Source organism: Bufo bufo, chromosome 1, assembly GCF_905171765.1.
Source record: "Bufo bufo chromosome 1, aBufBuf1.1, whole genome shotgun sequence".
NCBI classification, from domain to species: Eukaryota; Metazoa; Chordata; class Amphibia; order Anura; family Bufonidae; genus Bufo; species Bufo bufo.
Window position 1 is genome coordinate 667,222,590 of NC_053389.1, and position 15,211 is coordinate 667,237,800.

Below are 15,211 nucleotides of genomic sequence, written 5' to 3' on the forward strand. Positions count from 1 at the left end.
AACCCTGTGAGGTAGAAGCCAATTTTCCCCACTTTAGGGAATAAAAAATTCCTTCCGACTCCAATCAGGCAATCAGAATAACTCCCTGGATCAATGACCCCTCTCTAGTAGCTATAGCCTGTAATATTATTACGCTCCAGAAATACATCCAGGCCACTCTTGAATTCCTTTATTGTACTCACCATCACCACCTCCTCAGGCAGAGAGTTCCATAGTCTCACTGCTCTTACCGTAAGAATCCTCTTCTATGTTTGTGTACAAACCTTCTTTCCTCCAGGACGCAGAGGATGTCCCCTTCGTCACAGTCACAGTCCTGGGGATAAATAGATGATGGGATAGATCTCTGGACTGATCCCTGATATATTTATACATATTAATTAGATCTTCCCTCAGTCGTCTTTTTTCTATAGTGAAAAAACCCTAATTTTGATAATCTTTCAGGGTACTGTAGTTGCCCCATTCCAGTTATTACTTTAGTTGCCCTCCTCTGGACCTTCTCCAGCTCTGCTATGTCTGCCTTGTTTACAGGAACCCAGAACTGTACACAGTACTCCATGTGTGGTCTGACTAGCGATTTGTAAAGTGGTAGGACTATGTTCTTATCACGGGCATCTATGCCCCTTCTGATGCAACCCATTATCTTATTGGCCTTGGCAGCAGCTGCCTGACACTGGTTTTTGCAGCTTAGTTTGCTGTTTATTAAAATTCCTAGATCCTTTTCCTTGTCAGTGTTACCAAGTGTTTTACCATTAGTATGTACGGGGTGACTTGCATTATTCTTTCCCATGTGCATACTTACATTTGTCAGTGTTAAACCTCATCTGCCACTTCTCTGCCCAAGCCTCCAATCTATCCAGATCACTCTGTAGTAGTATACTGTCCTCTTCAGAGTTAATTACTTCACACAGTTTAGTGTCATCTGCGAAAATTGATACTTTACTATGCAAGCCTTCTACAAGATCATTAATAAATATATTGAAGAGAATAGGGCCCAATACTGACCCCTGAGGTACCCCACTAGTGACAGTGACCCAATCTGAGTATGTACCGTTAATAACCACCATCTGTTTTCTATCATTGAGCCAGTTACTTACCCACATACAGACATTTTCTCCAGTCCAAGCATTCTCATTTTATATACTAACCTTTTATGTGGTACAGTGTCAAATGCTTTGGAGAAGTCCAGATATACGACATCCATTGATTCGCCGCTGTGAAGTCTAGAACTTACCTCCTCATAGAAACTGATTAAATTAGTTTGGCATGACCGATCCCTCACGAAGCCATGCTGATATGGCGTTATTTGCTTATTTCCCTTGAGATGCTCTAAGATAGCATCTCTCAGAAAACCTTCAAACAGTTTACCCACAACAGATGTTAAACTTAACCGCCTATAGTTTCCAGGCTCTGTTTTTGGACCCTTTTTGAATATTGGCACCACATTTGCCATGCGCCAATCCTGTGGGACATTCCCTGTCAGTATAGAGTCTGTAAATATCAGAAATAAGGGTCTAGCTATGACATTACTTAATTCCTTAGGATACGGGGGTGTATGGCATCTGGTCCTGGCGATTTGTCTATTTTAATCTTTTAAGTCGCTGATGTACTTCTTCCTGGTCAGACAGGACACTTTTAATGGGGAATTTATTTTACATTCTGCATGTCATCTGACAGTTTATATTCCTCAGTGAATACATTAGAGAAAAAAATATTTAACAGCTTTGCTTTCTCCTCGTCGCTCTCTGCGACTCCCCCCTTATTACTCTTTAAAGGTCCGACACCTTCAGATTTATACTTTTTAACATTTTTATAATTGAAGAACATTTTAGGGTTAGTTTTACTCTCTTTGGCAATTAATCTCTCGGTCTCTAGTTTGGCCGCTTTTATTTGTTTTTTACATGTTCTATTTTTTTCCTTATAGTTTTTCAGTGCTTCCGTGCTACACTCCTGTTTTAGTGATTTATATGCTTTCTTTTTGTCATTTATTGCTTTCTTTACAGTTCTATTTATCCACATTGGTTTCTTTTTGTTCCTTAACCTTTTAGGATGTTTTTAAAGATATCCCATTTGTGGCTGTATTTTTATTTTTGAAGACTTTGTCCCAGTTAGTTAGGCCTATGGCCTCTCTTAGTTGGCTAAATTTAGCTTTTTTGAAGTTTGGTATTTTTGTTCCTCCCTGTAGAAACTCTCTTTTGAATGATAATTGGAAGGTTATTACTTATGGTCACTATTTCCCAGGTGTCCCCCAACCTGCATGTATGTTGTTCTGTCAGGCCTATGGGTTAATACTAAGTCCAGTATGGACGTCCCTCTAGTCGGGTCCTGAACCAGTTGGAGAGGTAATTGTCTTTGGTTATTGCCAAGAACCTGTTTCCCTTATGAGATATACAAGTTTCAGTTTCCCAGTCTATATCTGGGTAATTGAAGTCCGCCATAATAACCACCTCATTATGATTTGCCGCCTTGTCTATCTCATTTAGTAGTAGATTTTCTGTGGACTCTGGTATATTAGGTGGTTTATAGTAAACTCCTATTAGTAATTTATTATTGTTTCTAGCTCCATGTATCTCTACCCACAGTGACTCACATGTTCATGTCCCTCACTTATATCTTCACGGAGTGTGGGCTTTAGACAAGACTTTACATAAAGGCAAACCCCTCCCCCTCTCCGGTTTTGACGATCCTTTCTATACAGACTGTAACCTTGTACATTAACTGCCCAGTCATAGCTATCATCCAGCCATGTTTCCGTTATTCCCACTATATCATAGTCCTCCTCACACATCACTAATTCCAGTTCCCCAGTTTTATTAATCAGGCTTCTGGCATTCGTATACATACATTTGAGAGGTTTATGTATATTTTTTAGCCTACACCTTTCCTTCTGAACTGTTTTAGTCCCTCCTTCAATTCCTCCCCCAGTCCCACTACCTTGCCCCCGGTCTCTATCTGCACTATCTTCCCCATCTATAATGTAATTTCCCTCCCCCAGTCCCTAGTTTAAACACTCCTCCAACCTTCTAGCCATCTTTCTCCCCAGCACAGCTGCCTCTTCAACATTGAGGTGCAGCCCGTCCTACGATAGAGCCTGTAGCCGATAGTGAAGTCGGCCCAGTTCTTCAGAACCCAAACCCCTCCTTCCTACACCAGTTCTTGAGCCACTTGTTAATCTCCCTAATCTCCCGCTGCCTTTCTTGTGTGGCTCGTGGTACAGGCAGTATTTCGGAAAATACTACCTTTGAGGTCCTTGCCCTAAGCTTTTGACCTAAATCCCTGAAATAATTTTTAAGGACTTTCCACCTACCTCTAACTTTTTCATTGGTTCCGATATGGACCATGACCGCTGGATCTTCTCCAGCCCCTCCCAGTAATCTGTCAACCCGATCCGCAATGTGTCGAACTCTAGCGCCAGGAAGACAGCAAACCGTTCGACGATCAGATTTCCCTATCTGTTCCCGTAATAATGGAGTTTCCTATGTGTGATTGGTGTGTGCTATATATGTTCTATGTATCAGTGGTGTATGTGCAGTATGTGACATAAGCATCAGTGGCATGTGAGCCATGTATAAGTTTCTTGTGTGCCACATGTGTCCAATGAGTGATTGGTGTGCGCTGTATGTGTCTTGTTTCTGACTGACTTAATTGCAGGATATCCGTATATGTGTAAATTCGGCCACATGTATGTTGTTTGTGCATTTTGCTGTGAATGTCTGCCATCATACTTCATCTTTAATATTTCTGTTATCACTAAGTGCTCATGAACACGACCGTTGGATGTTTTGCAGTCTGCAAATTACGGATCCACAAAACATGGATACCGGGTGTGTGCATTCCACATTATGCGGAACAGAACAGCCGGCCTCTAATAGAACAGTCCTATCCTTGTCTGTAATGTGGACAATAATAGGACATGTTCTATCATTTAGCAGAACGGCCATGCGGACATACAGACACGGAATGCACACGGAGTAATTTTTAATTTTTTTGCAGCCCCATTGAAGTGAAGTGAACGGTACAGACATGGAAAAAAATAAGTTAGTGTGCAGGAGCCTTAAGGTGGGCCCCCAGAATCAGTTAGGCCTCTTTCACACGGGCATCGCGTGTGAGGGCCAGATAGGATGCGGGTGCGTTGCGGGAAAATCGTACGTTTTTGCCTGCGAGTGAGGTGAGTTTTGTATGCGATTGCGTTCTTTTTTACAGCGTTAGTGCAATGCATTTTGCACGCACGTGAGAAAAAACTGAATGTGGTACCCAGACCCGAACCCGGACTTTTTCAGTTCGGCTTTGGGTTAGGTGTTCTGTAGATTTTATTATTTTCCCTTATAACATGGTTATAAGGAAAATAATAGTATTCTTAATACAGAATGCATACTAAAATGTAGATTGAGGTGTTAAAAAAAAATAAAAAATTAACTCACCTCATCCAATTGATTGCGCAGCCGGCATCCTCTTCTTGCTTCTTCTTTAAAGGGAGTCTTTCACGCAGATTCACCCTATTAACCTAATAACAGTGTTATGTCCACGGCATCCCCCCTATTAAAACTGTGCTTACCGTTAGTTCATTGCTAGCATCGTTGTGGAGAAAACACTTTTAATCCGTATGCAAATGAGGCTGTGAAGGTGCCCAGGGGCGGCGTTACAACGGTCGGTGCCCAGGCCCCTGGGTCATTTTCATACGAAGCCACTCCCCCTCCGCCGTGTCTGCCCGCCCTTAGTCTCTGCTCTAACCTCTCTCCTCCCGTCCGTAATCCCGCGCATGCGCCGATGAACGAGCCCAGTCGGGCCGGGGCATCGCAGTTTACCGTGCGTTATCGCGTTTATCGGCGCATAAGCGGGATTACAGACGGGAGGAGGGAGGTTAGAGCAGAGACTAAGGGCGGCCAGACGCGGCGGAGTGGCTTCGTATGAAAATGACCCAGGGGCCTGGCACTGGCCGTTGTAACGCCGCCCCTGGGCAACCTTCACAGCCTCATTTGCATACGGATTAAAAGTGTTTTTCTGCACAACGATGCTAGCAATGAACTAACGGTAAGCACAGTTTTAATAGGGGGGGATGCCGTGGACATAACACTGTTATTAGGTTAATAGGGTGAATCTGCGTGAAAGACTCCCTTTAAGGACCTGCAAATAGACCTTAAAGGGACATCAGCGCAGGTCTTCTATCTTCATTCAGCAGGACCTGCGCTGACGTCACCTGAGCGCGATTACGTCAGCCAGGTCCTGCAAGAAAAAGAAGAAAGAAGACAAGCCTGGCTGCGCGATCAAGTGGATGAGGTGAGGTACATTTTATTTTTTAACCCCACAATGGACCTTTTACTTAGCATTCAGAATTAAAGAATGCTATTATTTTCCTTTATACCATGTTATAAGGAAAAAATAATAAAATTTACAGAACACCGATCCCAAACCCGAACTTCAGTGAAGAAGTTCGGATCTGGATACCACAGTCAGTTTTTTATCCCGCGCGTGCAAAACGCATTGCGAAAAAGTGAACATACGTACCTACTCGCACGATTTGGGGCTGCCAGGAAGCCCGGTGACGTCACCCGGCACTGATGGGTGATATTTAGCGCTGCCCTAGCCAGTAAAACAGCTAGGGCAGCGCTAAAGCACGCCCATCAGAGCCGGTGACATCACCGAACACACTGCCGGCGGAAGTTTGTGATCTAACGCAGGCAAGGGAGCGCAACGGAGCATGAGATGCTCCGATGCTAGCCTCAGGGGGGCTGCCTGGGTGAAAATAAGGGTATGTACGGGTTCAGCTCTGAAGCCGGACAACCCCTTTAAGGCTACATTCACACAACCGTATGTGTTTTGCAGTCTGCAAATTGCCATCAGTTTTTTTGCGGATCATTGTAACAATGCCTAAAATAGACAACAATAGGACACGTTCTATTTTTTTGGCGGGGCTACGGAACGAACTTACTGATGCGGATAGCACACGGTGTGCTATCCGCATTTTTTGCAGACCCATTGAAATGAATGAGTCCACATGTTATCCGCAAAAAAAATGGAACGCACATGGAAACAAACAACGTTCGTGTGCATGTAGCCTATGTGAGTCACATTCTTAGTGTAAAGTGCACCACTTTTAGTAAATATGCCCTACTGTTTTTCAGTGGTGTTTTTTTTCTAGATCTTTCCTATAGACTTTTCTATAGGAAAAAAAAAAACTAATTATCAAACTGGTGTAAAGTAGAACTGGCTTAGTTGTTCATAGCAACCAATCAGATCCTCCTTTTATTTTCCAAAGGAGCTCTCAAAAATGAAAGGCGGAATCTGATAGGTTGCTATGGGCAACTACGCCAGTTCTAATTTATACCAGTTTGATAAATTACCCCACAAGTCTTTTAAAAAGTTGTGACTAAAAAATGCTTCCCCCCACAAATAAAAACAAAAAAGCAGGACAACCCCCTTGATTTTGTTTGCTTTGGCACAAGCACATGGACTTCTGTAAGCCCTAGTCAAATAAATGGGACAGTTGCAAACATTTCTGTGTGGATTCTCTCCTAGTGCTACTGTATCACACACATAAAAGAGGTAAGGTTTTATCAGTTGACAGCAGGGTGTTTCCATATTGACACCGAGGTAACCCATCCCACAGAGCGCAGACATCACTGACAGAGCAGCCACTACACCTCCTTTGACAGAAAACTGGCGCGCAGAGAGGACCACAACCGATTTTAAACTCCCCTCCGCGTTTTCACCACGCCCACGACGGCAAACCGCGATTGTGATTGGTTCCCCAGAGCTCATTTGCATTGACGTCAGTAAAGGCTGGAGGTCATGCGTTTGCGGCGCTTCCATTGGCTGAGGTTTGTGTGAGAGCGGCGGCGGTGAGGAGTCGCACGGGAGAGAGAGCCGGGAGGAGGGCAGCAGTACAGGCAGAGGGGAGAGCGGCGCAGTCAGAGAGGAGACTGCAGCACTGCGGGGTGTAATGACAGGCGCGCTGGCTGCACACAGCACACGACTGCTGCCATAAGAGCGCCATTTTAATTCATTGGGGGCATCTGCTTGCGCGTCCTCTAGTGCCCCAGTGCAGGCAGCGGGGTATGTGCGTCCGGCTAGAGCTGCAGGTCTTTCCCTGCGGTCTTCAGGGGGCGGGGAGGGGGAATCTTTTCTGTTGCCAAGAAGAGCGGAGTGTGCAAATGTAAATAAGCCTCTTCCTCCTCCTCCGCTGCTGGAAGATGATGATGAGGAGGAGTCCCAGGGTCCCCACCAAGACTTTGTAGCCACCGAGGAAGAGCCCTGCCTTCTAGCCACCCATGCACCCCGGGGAGATCCCTGGTGGCCAACTTGTAGCCCGGCACGGATAACGCACCGGGGCGTGGAGAGCACTACCGCATCCTTCCTCGCCGTTCACATGCATTGATCCGCGGATACCATGTTGGCATGCTGATGCTGGATCTGCATGTCCCCCGCCGCTCTGCCCGATCTCTGATCGCAGGCTAGTTCTCCCCACAGGGACATGCAGGAGGGTGGCCGCGGCACAGGAGCCCCGCACGCATTGCCATTGATTGGCAGCAGAGACTGAAGGCTTTGGATTTGGCTAAGGAGGCATCAAAGCATGGGCTGTGCTCCAAGCATCCACATCTCTGACAGCAGGGTGGTGTATCACAGTGGCAAAGAGTCAGACGACTCCAACTCTCCCCATCAGACCAACACTGTACTGTCTGGGCAAAGCAACTCTGTCCCTGGATTATTCATTAAATCCTCCAACACATCCACTTATAAGGTGAGGGCTAATTCCTTTAAGACAGACGGGAGGGAGAACAGCCTGAGCATGGAGGCAGAGATCCCCCGCAGCAGATCCAGTGTGAAGGTAACCGCAGGATGGGCCTGGCCGGGCGAGGGTTAATGCTCCGCCAAGTGACAGCGCTTCTCTTGTGCAACCCTTCGCCTTGTTATGACAAAGTGCATCATCCCTAATCCCAGCCCTTTAATTCCTATGTACCCTTCTCCTCCGTCCTCGCCATAGGGCCATCTGCTAGACGAGGCGCTGCTTCCTTATGTGTCGTTTTGTCCATCAATCTGTTTATTTTTATTTTTTGCTAAGGAGAGTCCCATTCATGGCCATATATTTATCAGTCGGGTGTTCCAGGCACGGGGGTAACGTGAGACCTGTCAAAAACAAGCCTATGTGATATTCGATGACAGGGCCTGCTGCGCCAACCATGGTGGGTTGTGTTGTGTTTGGTTGGATGTTGGTGCCCAGCTGGGAAATATTGAGATTTCTATAGGCGTTTAATGTCGGAAAGAAAAGCTGCTTGTAAGGGGCTGTCAACCTGCGAGATGGATGGGGAGCCTGGGATTTGGCAGACTGTCTCTTTCAGAGCGTGCTCCAGTAAAGGCAGCGTTCTGTGGTCATAGGCCTGCGAGCGAGCAGCCAATCAATGGGCGACCTACACTACCGACTACTGGAGAACGCCTCAGTAATTGTAAATCTGAGGTCGGCTCCATTTAGTTGTGGAAATCTAAGAAACATGGCGGACGGTGGTTGATAGAGCCTTGGCTTGGTGGTCCTCCTTCAGGTTGTCACAAATGTGTGTCCGCTAGTTCTTAGTTCTGTTGGGTGACTACCAACATGGCCACAGAGATTGTCGCTCATGTCCGATCTGCCCAGCCATGCCGCGTGTATAGTTGCGCAGCTAGGCGGGTTTAACTTCAGGAGTCTGGGAAAGTTGGATGGCAAAGCCTTTGCGAGCTGAAATGGTGGTCACCCCCAAAAAAGGGTATTCCTAGAAACGAGGTCTAGACTATGACAACTCCAGATCTTATGGCAGCAGTCATGGCCTGCCTCTGTACCCCACAAGCAGTGTACTGCTGAAGCCAGTGATTGGTTGCAGAGGTCACATGGGGTATACAGGCACGCCCTAGCTGCCGCAAAGTAAGGCCTCTTTTACATGTCCGTGATGACCACATCCATGACAAGATGGTCAGTGGTTGCTCCATGAAGATGTCCTTGTCCTTGTTTCCGTTTTTGCCCTCTGTGTGTCTTCCGGACACTGCTCAGCTGAAAATTGGTTTCCAGAGTTTCTCCTACCAGTGGTCAGTGATAATCGCGGACAAAATACAGACGCATCCACCCAAGGGATCCGTAATCGCTGACAAAATAGGTAATGCTTCCCTGGTGTCACCACTGTTTGTTGAAAACCCCTGAAGTGTGACATTAAAGTCAGTGGATACGTGTGCTGTCTGTGGAGAACACTGACAGACACAACTGTGCTTCACTGACGTGTGAAAGGGGTCTACACAAAGCCCGATGGGCTGGCACTGACGCAGCGGGTGGGAGCATGGTTTATCACGTTGTCATCATTGGCTGATACGGCTTTTGTGGGCCTTGTTCTGTGTTTGAGCTTGATACACAGTAGTTTCTTCTCCAGAACCTACGCACTCTGTGACTGTGGACAGTCCGTATGGGACCGCTTGTTTGCCTAAGACCTCATGCACACGACCATTGTTTTGGTCCGCATCCGAGCTGCAGTTTTTGCGGCTCGGATGCGGACCCATTCACTTCAATGGGGCCACAAAAGATGCGGACAGCGCTCCGTGTGCTGTCCGCATCCGTTTTCTCCGTACCGTAGCCCTGCAAAAAAATAATAACATGTCCTATTCTTGTCCATTTTGCGGACAAGAATAGGCATTTCTACAATGGGCTGCACGTTCCGTTCTGCAAACTGCGGAAAGGCACACGGATGGCTTTCGTGGTTTGCGGACCGCAGAAAAACGGAACAGTCGTGTGCATGAGGCCTAAAGGCGTATATGAGTTTTCTTCAGTATGGTGCAGGTTGTCCTCTCTGGCCTACATGCAGATGTCTGGATATTTTGCTAAAATATATGAAGCAATGTATTTAATAATCTAAAGGATAAGAATGACCACATAGGGGGCATTTATCAAATCTGCTGCGCAGAAATCTTGCTAGTTTTGACATTTTGTGCATTTTTTTGCACTTTTTCGTGAATTTTTGTTGCTTTTTGATGAGCTTTGACACTTCTGAAAATCGGGTCGGGATTACAGTTTAACACACTTTTATATCTCTCATCTAGGGCTCATTCAGACGTCCGCGCCATGTTTTGCAGTCCGCAATTTGCACAACGGGCGGCCCATTATAGAAATGCCTATTATTGTCCATAAAACGGACAAGAATAGGACATGTTCTATCTTTTTTTGCTGGCCAACGGATGCAGACAGCACACAGTGTCCTGTCCTCATCTCTTGTGGCCCCATGGAAATGAATGGGGCCGCACCCGTGCTGCTAAATTGCGGAATGGATGCGGAACCATTCATACATTGTGTGAAAGAGCCCTTATGATGTGCGACTTGTTAAGAATTCGCCAGGTAACCCGCTGGCGTACTTTTTACTGACATTACTTCATAATTTGGGGCAGGTGCCCAAAGCGCTCCAGTCTAAAAGATCCAGCGGACCTACCGCGATAAACTCTCCCCACACTACTCGGTAAACAATGGCCATTTTTGTGTATCGTGTACAGGAATATAAAATCGATGTCCTACGTGTACAATATTAGCAGTGTTTGGCCGAGAGGCCACGTATGTGGTAGATCTGAACCTGACATACAACAGTTTTGTTCGTTCCGCCAACTAATCTTTTCAATGGACTCCTGCCAGAAAGATGGCACCGCTGCATTGATAAATATGCCCCCCCCCCTTGTACTAAATGACAACCATCTCCCTGCTGTGTTGACAGACTTGGCTCTGCTAGGTGTAGTAACCATTTTACGTTGACAGGAATGAAAGGAATTAATGAAAGCAATTCTGAGCTGATCTAGGTGTTCGGCCGAGGAATGAATGGCCTGCCCTTGTCACGGGCGGGTCCGTGTGGCGGAGCCAGTGAGTACATGGCCGGATGCCACACGTGCAGTATATTCTAATACAAGGTGCAGTCTCCGGTGTGCTCACTTCTGAGTAATGCAAGTAAAAATTTCCGCCTCGGCAGTCGTTACTAAAATATCTCTCTTCCTCTATCTCATCTCTGACACTACTTCCAACATACCAAGTGAGGGAAGATTTCTGCAAGGTGATAGTCACGTGAACAGACCTTCTTGTAAGTCGCATCGCCCACCCTATCTGCCGCTCACGCCGAAAACAAAGGGGAAGCCCGGAAAATGCGAATCCACGTGGCCTGTCATTACAAGGCACTGCTGAGAAAAGAGCATTGACATGTCCTCCGCAGATAGCGGCAGCTTCCCGGGCATCAGAGCAGTTGGTGCTCTTATTAACCCTTCACATCCATCTCTCTCCCTGAGCTTACAGGGAATTGCTGGGAACTATTAACTAGACTGGTAATGTAGGAATAGGGTTAACGCCTTCTTCACTACATCACACCTTAAAGGGAACCTGTCATCAACTTTATGCTGATCTCACTGTTGGCAGCATAAAATACTGACGGGAATGCTGATGTCAGCGGTGTGTTACTCATGAGCTAAAAGTAAGTGGTTGCCGAGAACCAGCATCATAATCATTGCAGCAAAGGCCTGGAAAAGAGTCAGATCTACCTGAGAAGAGTCCTGGTTATTCCTAATCTCCTGCTCTCTCGCCCATCTGCTGATGGTTGGCAGTTCTCTCCTAGAGAGAAAGGGAGAAAACTAAGTAGAAGCCGGTCAGTCATCAGCAGGTCGGCAGGAGAGCAGGAAGTCATGGATAACCAGGACTCTTCTCAGGTGGCCGGGACTCTTTTCCAGGTCCAGTCTGCAATAATTGTGATGTTGGTTCTCGGCAACCACTTACTTTTAAAGGAAACCTGTCATCCCTTTCTAAGCCTATTTATCCACTCACTTTTCTAAAAAAAAAAAAAACTTTTAATACATTAATAATGATATTCAATTCTGAACAAACTATCAGTTTAGAGAAAATCCTAAAATAAATGTTCCCGCCACATATGTAAATGAACCATAGAGGAGTCCTGTCTCCTCCATGCTTGAGACATGAGTCCAGCGTTCTCTGACTCTCGGAGTGCAGCCACGCCCACAGTGAAGGAGCCCAGCACTGCCCCGCATCCTCCGAATCTCCTCCTTGCTCTCCGTCACAAAGCTAGAGTGCCGTAATCTTGCGATGCGCGAGCTGGCGCATGCGCAGTTCATTCCCTGAGGCTGATGCCAGCACAGGGAAGGAACACTATGGTGACACTGTGCATGCGCTAGCTCGCGCATCGAGATTACGGCGCTCTAGCTTTCTGACGTCAGGGAGCAAGGAGGAGATTTGGAGGATGCGGGGCGGTGCTGGGCTCCTTCACAGTGGGCGTGGCTGGGCTCCAGAAACGTTAGTAACAGCCCCTTGGGCTCCTTACTTGCCTCATTTACATATATATCGTTTTTATGACACAGTAAAAGCACACAGAGCTATGGGGACAGGGTTCTGCGGATGTGCTAGCGGCCATCTAGCAGCCCATGTCCTCAGCTCTATACACAAAATCCCGGTGACAGGTTCCCTTTAACTTATAAATGACAGACCGCTGAAATAAACTCACCTGTCTCTACTTTATTCTGCCGTTAGTATGGGCAGCGTAAAGTTGATGAGAGATTCCCTTTAAGGCCCCATTCACACGACCGTATTTTTGGTCCACATCCGATCCGCATTTTTTTGTGGGTCGCACAAGGACCCATTCTTTTCTATGGGTCAGCAAAAAAAAAAAAAAAGAGCACACCATGTGCTGTCTGCATTCGTATGTCTGTTCTGCAGTCCCGCAAAAAAGATAAAACCTGTCCTATGCGTGTCCGTATTGCAGACAGTAATAAGCATTGTTACAATGGGTCCCCAAAAATGGATGCAACATGGACGTCATCCGTATTTTTTTGTGAATTCGCATTTTACGGACCGCTAAATACATATGGTCTTGTGAATGCACCCGAATATGAATTTTGATCCCTGCTCAGCCCGTAAACTCTTAGCCCGTGACTTATGCACTGAAATGGTGCCTTTTTTTTTCTGTAGTTACCAGCGAACAGTTAACCTTTTATCCCTCACAGACCACCTACAGTCGCAGCACAATCACCAGGGCATAGCTGATTTAGAATGATTTCTGTTTGCTTAGCTAGGAACCACATTTCTATGCAATATATTTCATAAGCGTCCAAATTGGGGAAATTCCATGTAAAATGTTCCTGCATACCCTGTGTGCACATGGAGGCCCCTGTTCCTTTATGGAGCAGAGAAAGGGGCTATTTATAAATCCATTTTTTTTTTAATAATGGCTTTCGTTGCCACTTTAATTGGCTTGAAAGCCAGGCTGGACAACATGCATGGTTTGACCTCCCGTCAGTTTCAGTAGCTACTTGTATTGCCCATATACTATGAATTCTGAAGCATGTTTACTTATGACTATGCTGTGCTGTTCTTCTATTATTCCTGCTGGAATTTTATGACCAAGGCCGGACACAGCTCACGCTACAAAGTACTTCCGTGGGTTTTCGGGTCCGTGCTTGCACAAAAGATAGGACATCTCCTTTCTTTTGCCATATACTGCACACCCATTCTAGTCGATACAATCCGGGGTTCACATGCCTGCGGTCCGCAGCACGGGCATGAAGCCTTTACGGTCGTGTGAATGAGCCCTAAAAGAGACATGGTGACAGGTCCTCTTTAAAGGCCTTCAATATGCCATCTGCTTCCTGGCGTATCATAGTAATTGGGGATGAGCGACTCAATTCTAACAAATCAATTTATCTCTTTGGCAAGAGTTTCTGTGAGGGGCTGTCCCCACAGGTGAAGAAGCATCCCCCTGCCTGCTGGACATCTACCCCGGCCCTGACTATCTGTGCCCTGAGACGCCACTCTGAGTAGCGCCACAAATGCCAAAGCTGAGATTAGGCTTTGGGAGCATTGACTCCACATGCATCGGTACCAAGTAGTGTAGCAGCGCATGCGCAGTCGCTGTTCCCAAAGCCGAATTTGAGCTTCTGCTCTGCTACTTGAAGCAGTAGTGCTGAGTCCAGACAGATGTTTGGCCCTGTCCATCAACAGGCAGACGGGCGCTTCTTCACCTATGGGGACAGCCCCTCACAGGTAAAGAGCTCCTGCCAATGAGACAAATTGACTTGCTCATTCCTAACCGTAATCATTTGACAGGTCAACATTCTTGAAGACGCACATGCTATAAAAAGCCGATATTACTGTAACATGACATTACTAAACCATACAATATAGTGACTATCCTTTGATTACGGACTTGTCAAAAACAGGTGAAATATTTGTTTCAGGGCCTTATTCATTAATTGTGGCTGAGCTGCAAGACCAGCTACAGCCATGGACAAGAGGGGCTGATTTTTTTATTTTATTTTTACTATCCCTTTAAATTGTTAGAAGGTCTTTTTATCAGTTTAGAAAAGCTGGGTGACGACCAGTATTGCTGTGCCTCTATGTGGACATTTGTTAGTGAATAACTAGGCAGATATCCATTGAGGAGTCTAAGAAAGCTGGGTGACATCTATTGAAGCAGAAGGATAAGTTCACACAGAGTTTTTTTATTTTATTTATTTTTTGCAGTAACGGAATGTTAACTGAAAGTTTATTGAATTCGGAAACGCTTTTTTTTTCACCTTGCAGAAGCTTATGAAGTGTGTTTTTTTTTTTTTTTTGTGGCAAAAATCATGTGTAGGGGCCCGAATGGTGTATTTTTTGGGGGAAGAGGGGGCAGTGTTCTTTAGTTTCAGGTTTATAACCTCAATCACAGGACAAAATGTTCTTTCTGTATTAAGAAACGCAATGTGAAGGCATTGTGTGGCTGAACTAGAAGTACAGCAGTTCTGCCCATTATTTTATCAATTGTTGTGTTTCCCTGGCCTTGATTTGTTCCACAAAATATAAAACAACTTGTATTCCTGGTGCGTACAGTGGAAAATATTCACCACTCTGCTCACTGCTTCACAAAACATGAAACCAGTCTCCCTTTAGGCTAGGTCTACACTATAATGGTAGTCTATGGTGTCGCACTGCAAAGTGCAACATGCTGCGACTGAGATGCGACAGTCGCAAAAAATCCATTTGAGGCGTCGCAGTCGCAGCATGTTGCAGTGCGACACCATAGACTATCATTATAATAATTGTTGCGTGACAAATGTTGCAGTGTAGTTCTGCCCTATCTGTCGCGCGACTTATTGTCGTCATGTAGAATTAGCCTTATTGTACATTTAAAGGGATTTTCTGGACTTTTATAGTGATGACCGATCCTCACAATCAGTATTTGGTCTGTATTTT

At 45.9% G+C, this 15,211-nt stretch overlaps 1 protein-coding gene across 3 annotated transcripts in view; it reads left to right on the plus strand.

Moving 5' to 3' along the window:
- The window catches only part of LOC120985855 (high affinity cAMP-specific and IBMX-insensitive 3',5'-cyclic phosphodiesterase 8A-like), a 331,567-nt gene that overhangs the window by 152,069 nt on the left and 164,287 nt on the right, over window positions 1-15,211 (plus strand). The window contains exon 1 of one of the 3 annotated variants that reach the window (XM_040414047.1): window positions 6,830-7,822. The exons of 1 other annotated variant lie outside the window; for it this stretch is intronic. In XM_040414047.1, the coding sequence (XP_040269981.1) occupies window positions 7,568-7,822 (255 nt within the window). In that variant the 5' untranslated portion in view covers window positions 6,830-7,567. Of the gene's footprint in view, window positions 1-6,829; window positions 7,823-15,211 lie in introns of those variants that run through there. One more of the 3 variants, XM_040414048.1, reaches the window with a different exon arrangement.